This window comes from Colias philodice, chromosome 10 (assembly GCF_061535455.1).
Source record: "Colias philodice isolate Cphi_HAF_F1 chromosome 10, ilColPhil1 Martin Lab GWU primary, whole genome shotgun sequence".
Classification (NCBI taxonomy): domain Eukaryota; kingdom Metazoa; phylum Arthropoda; class Insecta; order Lepidoptera; family Pieridae; genus Colias; species Colias philodice.
Window position 1 is genome coordinate 4456898 of NC_143095.1, and position 10303 is coordinate 4467200.

Sequence of the window (10303 nt, forward strand, 5' to 3'; positions counted from 1 at the left end):
ATCTATACTCATCCCTTTCTAACGATATTCATGCCCTATCGTTTGTCTCTTTCTTAGTGCAAAGTGTTGTGGGTTTTTGTGGCACAGACCAAACGATTTTAGTGCAACAGTCTATAGGACAGACTTGTCCACACGTCTGACAATGCATCAGTAATTTAGTTGAGAATGCACCCACTTTGTACAACACTCGTAAAAACTAAATAGCCAACCATATGAGCAACAAAGAACTTTTTTTTCTACTTAACATCCATTTTTTAAACGTACGAGTTACATCTGTGGCGAATGAGCATAGTCTGATCGACCTACAGACGTGTAAGGACGTGTTAATCCATCTGCTGATACATCCATCTCTTATCAATGTTAGTGGCTTTAGGGCCGATTTTTCAATGCTCGGATAAAACTTATCCGTCCAATAAAGTATTACACGATAATATTAAAATGTCACGTAAACTGTCAAATACGGGCAATTAGCCTACGTTTTTAAAATGGTAGTTTTATACATTATTCGACGAATAAGTTTTAACCAAGGATTAAAAAATCAGCCCTTATAAGAATAAGGGGCTTCATACGTTACGGTCAACCGAAACTGCAGCTTCTTATATGAATTCGTTATACTTAGTCGATAGATAAGTTTGAGATATGAATAAAGTCATTTTCACTTCCATATACGTTACAATTTACGTTTGTAGGGTAATTGGAAAAAAACACTAAACATGTATAAAAGTAATGTATTTGAAACATAAACATTCTTTCAACAGAAATAATAATTATGAATATGAAAAAATAATGCTTTTAAAACTAATCGCCTTCTTCCATTGCCACTTGCATCGTAGTCTCCGCATAAAACGGACCTTGGTCAACATACGTCTGCAATCTCATAAGAGTGTTGGCGTCAAATGCTGTCGAGTTGGATAGTCGCTTGATGATATCATATTTTAATTCCATCAATTGCTTCTTATAGTCGAGAGTACGATCAAGCAGAAATTCGATGAAACCTGCAAGATACGCATATTAATATAATACCGACCTAATAATAATAATTTAGCGCTTTAGAAAATTGTGAAATTATCAAAATATTCGATTTTTCTTTCAGAGTATGGAGGGTAGACCCAGAGTGGGAAGTAAAGACTACTAGGACAAGCCTGTGTATCTCCGCATGTAGGTATTAAAAACATACCTACAGGCGAGGGCCGTTGCGCAAGGACTAATCTGGCCAAGGCTGCCGCAAGCGAAAAACTTAGATCATTAAGTAATGGATAACACACGCAGGCGTTTCCCCTTTTGCCGAGGTATAAGATTATTCGAATCGAAAAATCTTATGCTTTCATAAAAACTACTTGCGTAATCGATTACGAACACTCTGCGTATTCGTAAAACATCGAAAGGACGTCTGCGAGTGCTCCGCTAAAAATGCCGTTTTGCACTGTCAAGTCTTGCAGAAGCAATTCAAACATGTCGAATATTAAAAAAGATGGAATAACCTTTCATTTGTGTATATTTTTTTATTTTTTTAACGTACATTTCTTATTAAATGCAATTTCTAATAATCGTCGATGTATCGTTTAGCGATATGATCAAGACAAATAATCGAGTCATGTGTGTACTCGATCATTGATGCGGCCTCACGAGACTATCATGGAAAGAAAATATACAAATTTAATCTTTATGAACTAAGTGATAAAGTTGAATTTAGAACGCGATATTGAACCGCACTCCCCACGAGACTATAAAGTGATGTAGCGAGACTATCTTGAAGAGAAAATATACAAATTTAATCTTTATGAACTAAGCGATAAAGTTGAATTTAGAACGCGATATTGAACCGCACTCCCCACGAGACTATAAAGTGATGTAGCGAGACTATCTTGAAGAGAAATTCAAATTTAATCTTTATGAACTTAGTGATAGAGTTGAATTTAAAAACTCGTCGCTTAAAAGGTCGTTAATTTTTACGACTTTCTTAGTGACGGACTGCTTTTAACTTGAACGTCGATAAAAAAATATTTTTCTAAGTATAATTTGAAATGAGATGAGAATTAATCTTTATTATATTAAAATTTTACACAACTGCATAAAAAGGAGTATAATGTTTATTTTGTAAGTCTTGTATATATTTATTAAAATTTACGCTCGGTTACTTTTAACTGGCAGAACATTTTAATGGTACGGAACCCTTCGTGCGCGAGTCCGACTCGCATTTAGCCGTTTTTTTTGTAATGTTAATCTTGTAACCTTTCTATTATGTAATCTATACTAATATTATAAAGCTGAAGAGTTTGTTTGTTTGTTTGTTTGAACGCGCTATTCTCGGGAACTACTGGTCCGATTTGAAAAATTCTTTCGGTGTTAGATAGCCCATTTATCGAGGAAGGTATATATCATCACGCTACGACCAACAGGAGTGGAGCCAGGGGGGTGAAACCGCGCGGAGCAGCTACTTTATTTATATGTATGTACGAATATTGCGTATATTTCAGATTTACAAAAAATCCTGCTTTAAGGCTAAAGTGGATTGAATGCTGTGGGAGAAAATCAGAATGGACACCTCGGTACAGAAATAATAAAAATTTCTGGACCGATATTTATTTTATTGAATATAATATGTGATGTGTTGAATAAATACATATTCAAATACAAATAAAATGGCGTTTTATTGTTTTTTCATATGCATATAATAATGATGAAAACGTTACACATTTGTAACGTTTTCATCGTTATTATACCTGTGTAGTATTTTTTATGAATATAATATTAATGTTATTTCTAATTTCAACAAAATTATTATTTTTGTAATATCGATATGGTTACATCCCTTTAGAGAGATTGTATTATTACGTATATGTATAGAGATTTTTCTGTGTAATCGATGTATGTGTGCAAAAACATGCTAGTCTGTCCATTTTGTAAATTTGTAATAGTTTGAGTTTGTAAAGACACAAATTATTTTTGTGAATGTGTGATTGTGTTTCAAAGTGTGAGTTACCCTCCCCGCACCAAAACCGGCAGAAAGTTTAGTTACAACATTTGCCAGCGTGCTCCATCCATTACTTAATGATCTAAGGCGAAAAAAGACAGGTGCGCGCGCTATTTGTTCGACCACGTTCAACTTTCTCGATAATTGCAAGATAGACACAAAATGAAAAAAAACAAAAAGATACTGTGCAGTATTTAATTGTTTATAAGTAATAAATTCATTTATAAGTGAGGTAACAATGATAAAATTTTTATGTTTCGTCCGAAACAAAAACAATTCCAGATATTTTTACACACTCATAAGCAACCCTAGACCGCGGCTCTTTCAATACGTATAAGTTATAATCACATATAACTTGTTATGAACCGTTCTCCCGTGAATTAAAGTCTATATTCCCTCAAAAAAAATTGGTAGGTATGTAAATGAACACGTGCTCGACTGGAACGCGAAGCTAAATTGAATCATATTGTTCATCAAATTGAGAACATATTTCTTTGAAAACCATTGCGAAGAAAAGCTTCTGTAGCTAGCTACTACATAGTTATTATTCTGTGACTAGGATGAAAATTAAAGTGTTCGCAGAAAAACTTTAAATGTGATACCACAGTGGGTAAAGTGGGTGGTAAATTTTAGTGAACGTGCGTTCCGATAACTATTGGAACTCGTAACAAGTAATGAAAAAAAACATCAAATCAAATATGTTAATTTGCCTCATCATTGTTAAGGCTTTTTAAATGTTTGAAATATTTTAAAAAGTATAATGATACCAATTTTATATCATTCTATTCTATCATACATACAAAATTACTGCTAAATTAATACTAAGCTCCTACGGTAAATGCTATAAGATTGTTTTAGAACGAGGTTATATTAGTCGGCTTTTGAACTATTACTTGCTTTGGTATATCTTCATGACTGTTTAATTTTTCTTCCGTTTGATACTTTTCTACTTAATAACTACCCACCATTTTTTAATGAATCGTCATTGTGTATTTAAATTATAAAAACATTTAGTGTTCTATAAAATTCATATTTATATCAACGTTTTCTTTTACACAATAATTTAAATTACCCGTCATCCACAATAATCCTAAAACACCTAATATGTAATATCACAATCATATTTTGATACATACCTGCACAGTTTGCCACCAAATCTTCGCCCCACTTATGCTGACATACCGCGTCTAACAAATTAAACGCAGAGGACCGAATATCGGGAAATGGATTTTGACACACACCAAACAGAGTTTCTATTGAAGCAGGCTGTTTACTTAAGCTCCTAAACCATTCCCGAGTCATTAACGTTACTCTATGGTCTATGGGTTTAGTTTTTGATTCCGGATCCTGTTCAACACTTATCAAATGCGAAAAACATATAAGAGCGCGCACTTTTATCTCCGTTGAACTGTTTTTAATCATTTCTCCGACCTTCTCGACAGCCTGAGTGAATTTACTTCCTGGTAAGGAATAAAAATCAAAAATTATTATAATATAATGTGTGGAAGTGGTATTATTCCAAAAATAAAAATTCTCGACTGAAGACTAATAGGCCCTTAGGACACGGCGTATTTAAAACGGGCAGACGACGCTAGTAGCAAGAACTCGTTGTCTGTCTTGTGCATGACGGTTTTTGCGTTTGTATAGATTCAAATATGCAAACTAAAAACGACAAGGGAGGGGCACTGCAATAAATGCTATTTAATTAGAAAATCCACTAACTATTCTAACACTAACATTTCGTTTGTAGGTAATAAAAAATATTTTGTAGGTAGATTTTAATTTTATGTGGAAGCTATGAGCTACTTCAACGCGTCTGTATGACTGTATATGCGCATATGCGCAGTAGACGCTTGCTTCACGATCACCCCGTGTGCTTAGGGTTACATGATAGCGTTGAATCGTATATAGTCGTGTCATTTGCACATTGACTGCGCATTTTAAATGTGCCGTGTGCTAGGTTCATAGGCAAGGTAATATGCTTAATAGTAAGAAGATATTAAGAAATTATAATGTATTGCATTAACTAAAAGAATAATTCAAAGCATGACATAATATATGAATCAACATTGTAATAAATGTTGTAGTGTGAATTATGTATACTAGACACCTACAATGTGTCATAATGTTAAATTTATAAGACAGGCATCACATATAACTATAAATCAATTATAAATAAGTACAATATATATTTACCAAATGCAGCCAAACAAAGCTTTCCCTCTAGTGTACTCCCGATAATGCCGAAAGTATCCAAAACAACAGGAAGTATTGTTTGATCATTGGAATCAAAACTTTCAAGTAATATTTCCACTATCAAAGGGTACTCATTAATAATTTCTTTAGAATATTGATAAGTAACTGTGCCGAAAAATTTGATATAACCTAAAAGAATAATTTTACATTATTAGACTGTATGAACTTATATTATCTTGTTTTATTTTTTAACTACATATATTATTAATCAGATTTTCAAACACTTTACAGTGAGCATGGTCATGGAGGTAGGCTTGCTGTAAAGTGTTTGAATGTAGGGATAGAAGGAATTTTACCAAAATGTATCCTTTATAAATTGTAAGATTTACCTGTCATTAGAAGACCTCCCAAGGGATTGTTGCGAAGTTCTTGTAATTGTTGAACCATTTGCTTAAATGATCCATTTTCTACTAAATAATTCATACCATAGGGTTTTCTAGCAAGTTGTGATAACAATTCTAAGATATTCATTTGATAAAGTATATCATCGGACTCTAGTTCTGAGACCATAAAGTTAATGTACCCTTGATCTGTACATAGCTTGAATAATTCAGGGGACTTTGAAGAAATGTTCACAACTATCTGAAAGTTCACTCATAATTACAATTACTTACCATAACAAAAATGAAAAAACATATAATTTTTTTATGTTTTTCATTAGCGATTTAGAAACCAATTTTATCTATTTTGTTTTAGACATTATGCAATATGCCTACATGTCATTTAAGGGTTAAGAAGCTTAACTTAATGCTATCATAGGTGTTGGTAATTATTTAAATCTTAATTATTTTAAATTTAGACTATACATTACCTCGAAAGCATTACATTTACTGCTTGTGTTGCAATTAAACGCTATCTGCATTTCTTCCAATACTTTAGGATATGCATTCTCGGGGAGATTAGATGTGATGAGAATGGCTTTATTTGCAATGGCAACATCTTTATCACAAACCAATTGTGCAACAGCCACAAAAATATCAATGTGTTCAGGTACAGATAAAGCTGACGAATTTGTCATTAATATTTTGTAGACCTGTAAATGTAAAAACCATAAAAAAGTTTGCAGGTTATTGCCAAATATTTTACATAAGCAATTTTTTAGTCTTTTCGTTTCGTAGCAATGATTATATTAACATACCACTTCAACTGCAACTTGTCTAACAGGAACCTTCTCATGTCTCAATAAATACATCAGATATGTAATATATTGCCGAGTCACATCACAAGGTTCAATTATTTCAAAGCATTTCTTTAATACCTCACACGAAAGCTCGACGTGTGTTCTGCAACATTTTAACATTATATAAACAGATGAGTTTAAGAAACAAGTTCATAGTACATTTCTATAACTTATGTCTTACTTATTAGTTGTATTGATGCACTGTAATATTTTAGATATTCCAACATTTTGTATTACAGATGCTGCTTCAGCAGGAGAAGTAAAATTTAACAGGTTTATAATATCATTTAAAGCTTGTGATCTTTGCTCTTCGTGCTGTAGATTTTTTGTAAAAACTCTGTATTGCTCGATGTTAGACATTGCTTAAATTTTTGTGAAGTATCAACCACATTCGTTAAATAACTTCCTGGCTATGAATGATCAAATTTCTATGAAAAATTCGATCTAATAACGCGCCGACTAGTGAAAAATGAAAATAACAACAACAACAAACGTTACCAGCAATTTTCGCTTTTTTTGACAAGTGTCATCACTTATCTGACACTTGACAAATGACAATGTCATTATGTCAGGTGTCAGGTGTAAGGGCGTATTCAGAAGGAAAGCTTGAAACTTATAAGCATGAAAATATATGAACACGCGCCGATCAGCGCTGATCGGCGCCTACAAGTTCCGACAAGCTTCATCAAGCGCTGATCAGCGCTGGTCGCTGCCATATAAAATTTGTTTTGGGCTGTTTTCCAATTACAGAGCATAATGCGACTCAGTGGCGCACAATGCCGAATTATGCTGATGCTTAATTGGAACGTGAAACGCACCAGCAGGTTGCGCAAATGAGAAGAATTATGAATTAAATTAAATTAAGCAATTTTGTTATGTTCAGTGTTGAAAAAAAAATATTCATAGAGTTAGCAATAATATATATATAGTTCCATGGCAATAACCTCATATTTAATGTGTAAATAAAGTGGTATACATAATAATTGGTTGAAAAATAATATTTACGGTTATTTTAAGTAATTTGGATTTTGATTATTTCATTAACATTTTTTTCAATGTTTGTACCTTCATCCATACTAATTATATTTATTTTTTTAACACAATTTGAATTAACTTTGATTATTTCGAAAAAACTACAATGAAACGAAAGCTTTAAATTTTTTTCCAATATAATTAATAATTACTAACGATAAACGGGGTACATATGTACATGAGTCGTGAAATTGTGAATTTCCACGTGATTTCCATGGCTGTTTTGGGTCTGTTCCTTCATATGTCAACTCTACTCATATTCATGTAATTATGTCAAATGTCAATTTTCAATCGACATTTGGCAACCATTTTTACATTTTGCCGCGCATCGTGCAATATCAGTTCAATTTTGCATTATTTATTGTTTTATAAACACTCATATTTTGGCCTAATTTAATCGAGGAGATAAATCCAAAGAAGGATAAATCGGATCAATATTAGGAAATGGTTTTGAACTCACAAGTTCTGTTTTAATATTAAACATTTACAGGCCTCCTTTCTTTATTTGATTTATAATAAAACCTTAAATATGAGTCTGTTAGATTTATGTAAACAATATTTTAACACAACTAATTTATATGAAATTTTACAAATCGATGAAAAAGCTTCAGATAAAGAAGGTTTGTACCTATCTATACTAATGTTATAAAGCTTAAGAGTTTGTTCGTTTAAACGCGCTAATCTCAAGAACTACTGTTCCGATTTGAAAAATTGTTTCGGTGTTGGATAGCCCATTTATCGAGGAAGTCTATATATAGGCTATTATATCATCACGCTAAGACCAACACGAGTGGAGCAATGCTGGTGAAACCGCGCGGCACAGCTAGTATGCCGTATATGGATACCCAAGTTTTATTTTTTAAAATGTTACCTCTGTTAAACTTTTTTTTTTTCATCTAGTGAAAAAAGCTTACCATAAACTATCTCTGAAAGTTCACCCGGACAAGGTTAAAGAAGATGACAAATTAGAAGCTACTGAAAAGTTTAAAGTCCTTGGTGGTGTTCATGCGATTTTGAGTGATAAAGAGAAAAGGGAGTTTTATGATACAACAAAGAGTGTGGATGATGGAGAGTACAATATTATTAAAGACAGAGATTGGACAGTGTACTGGCGATTGCTATTTAAAAAAATTACAGAAGAAGATATTAAAGCATATGAAAAAGAGTATATAGGTACTGTAAGATATTCATTTCATTTTTTTGTTTGTTGCATGTATTCTTAAATTGAAAATTTTATTTTTTTAGGATCTGAAGAAGAAAAGAAGGATTTGAAAAATGCATATCTGGCAGGTAAAGGTGACATGGATTATATTGTTGACCAAGTCCAATTTGCGAGATCAGAACATGAAGAAAGATTAAAAGGCATCTTAACTGTAAGTTGGACATTCATTATAATTTATATAACTGCTGCTTTTACTATTCAAATTAACTTTCTTCTAGAAAATTTATTACCATTATAGATTACACTGATAATCAGAAACTCTCATAATGAAATTGATAAATTATATTTGTATGACTTAAATTGTTATGAATTTTGAGCCAAATTTATCTATAAAAATTGCTGTAGTGAATGATTTTTAAAGAATTTTTGATGCATATGATGAGAATGAGATGTCTGTTGATACTTGAGCTCAATCTGTAACATAAATAACCATTTTTAATATTTCATATTGGATTTAAAATGTATTCAATCTCGTCTGTTGTGTTTTCCGATATTTAATGGAGGAATAATATTAAGAAAAATGTTGTGTGGTTTTATGAAACCACGGTAAAAGTGAAACTATTCGAACGGTTCCGAACACTGCTTTGTGTAGCGCATGTCGCGTGACGGTCGGCTGCCGAGTAGGTATACCTACTCGGCAGCCGCGATACACGCGACATGCGCTACACAGACCAAAAAGTTTGAGACGATGTAATAAAAGTTTCACTTTAAAAAAATTATTTATGTTATATTCTATAGGAAATGATAGATGAAGGAGAAATCCCAGCATACAAAATATTTACTCATGAACCAGCTAAAAAACGTCAACGTCGTCATGCCAAGGAAAATCGAGAAGCAAAAGAAGCAGAAGAGTTCAAAAAAGAATTAGGTTTAGGTTCAGGTATAGATAATAATGAATTCCAAAACATTTCAGTTTTATTTCTTTTCTCAAATTATATAGAATGATTATATATTTAATTTATAGATTAAGACAATAAAATTTATTGTCTCCTTTTTTTAAATAATTAATTATTTATTCAATAAATAATTAATTATTAAAAAAGATATAAGATATTATATTAATTATTAAGAGGATATTTACTTGATAATAAGATTTTTGTAATATTTTTCATTTTTTTCAGGTGAAAATAGTTTAGAATTAATGATAAAACAGAAACAAGAATCAAGAGCAAGTCAAATGAATTCATTTCTTGATAATTTGGCTGCAAAATATGGTGAAGGTAAACCAAAAGGCAGGAAACGTAAAGCTAAAGAAACCAAGGAAACCACCACCAAAAAACGAAAATGAAGCTGCTCTTTTTATTTTAATTTTTTTACTTGTTATCCCTGTGAAATATAACTAATATGTTGTTTATATTTCACACATCTGTTTAAGTCATCACTCTCTATTACTCTCAATAAAATATTTATTTATGTGATAAATACTTTTTTTATTAAACAAAAACAAGTACGCTCAAGAATTTTCCAAATAGCTGGTCTTAAGGTGCTTTTACACCAGAGATGTGCGAAGATGCGTAGCAAGAGATTTTTGTAAAGAACCAATAGTATTGACTTTGAAACTCACCGTCTGTAGATTATAGAAGCCGCGGCAAGTGGTGACGTAGCTGAAGTGCTATCACCTATGCGTAGGTGAAACAGT

General features: G+C 32.1%; 3 protein-coding genes and 1 long non-coding RNA gene across 4 annotated transcripts in view; 2 read left to right on the plus strand and 2 right to left on the minus strand.

The window, feature by feature from the left end:
• The window catches only part of LOC149485140 (uncharacterized), a 385709-nt gene that overhangs the window by 155311 nt on the left and 220095 nt on the right, over positions 1 to 10303 (minus strand). The window lies entirely within an intron of this gene.
• The window catches only part of LOC149485143 (coiled-coil domain-containing protein 12), a 480484-nt gene that overhangs the window by 112664 nt on the left and 357517 nt on the right, over positions 1 to 10303 (plus strand). The gene's annotated exons all lie outside the window — the stretch shown is intronic.
• Positions 713 to 6943, minus strand: LOC149485149 (26S proteasome non-ATPase regulatory subunit 5). The gene is made up of 7 exons (XM_089699889.1): positions 6592 to 6943; positions 6369 to 6513; positions 6042 to 6263; positions 5560 to 5812; positions 5171 to 5359; positions 4111 to 4434; positions 713 to 995 (listed from the first exon to the last, which is right to left on the minus strand). The coding sequence occupies exons 1-7, from the start codon at positions 6768 to 6770 to the stop codon at positions 799 to 801; spliced, it is 1509 nt and encodes a 502-aa protein (XP_089556015.1). The 5' UTR covers positions 6771 to 6943; the 3' UTR covers positions 713 to 798.
• Positions 7741 to 10086, plus strand: LOC149485150 (dnaJ homolog subfamily C member 9). The gene is made up of 5 exons (XM_089699890.1): positions 7741 to 8062; positions 8343 to 8615; positions 8688 to 8815; positions 9403 to 9544; positions 9786 to 10086. The coding sequence occupies exons 1-5, from the start codon at positions 7972 to 7974 to the stop codon at positions 9950 to 9952; spliced, it is 801 nt and encodes a 266-aa protein (XP_089556016.1). The 5' UTR covers positions 7741 to 7971; the 3' UTR covers positions 9953 to 10086.

Bases quoted from the DNA above. Each gene is read 5' to 3' on its own strand.
- LOC149485149 (XM_089699889.1), bottom strand. From the start codon at position 6,770: ATGTCTAACATCGAGCAATACAGAGTTTTTACAAAAAATCTACAGCAC. The intron at 6,514-6,591 runs GTAAGACATAAG...AAAATGTTGCAG, and splicing joins TGCATCAATACAACTAATAA to AACACACGTCGAGCTTTCGT. The intron at 996-4,110 runs GTATGTATCAAA...CGTATCTTGCAG, and splicing joins TTTGGTGGCAAACTGTGCAG to GTTTCATCGAATTTCTGCTT.
- LOC149485150 (XM_089699890.1), top strand. From the start codon at position 7,972: ATGAGTCTGTTAGATTTATGTAAACAATATTTTAACACAACTAATTTA. The intron at 8,616-8,687 runs GTACTGTAAGAT...TTATTTTTTTAG, and splicing joins ATATGAAAAAGAGTATATAG to GATCTGAAGAAGAAAAGAAG. The intron at 8,816-9,402 runs GTAAGTTGGACA...TATATTCTATAG, and splicing joins GATTAAAAGGCATCTTAACT to GAAATGATAGATGAAGGAGA.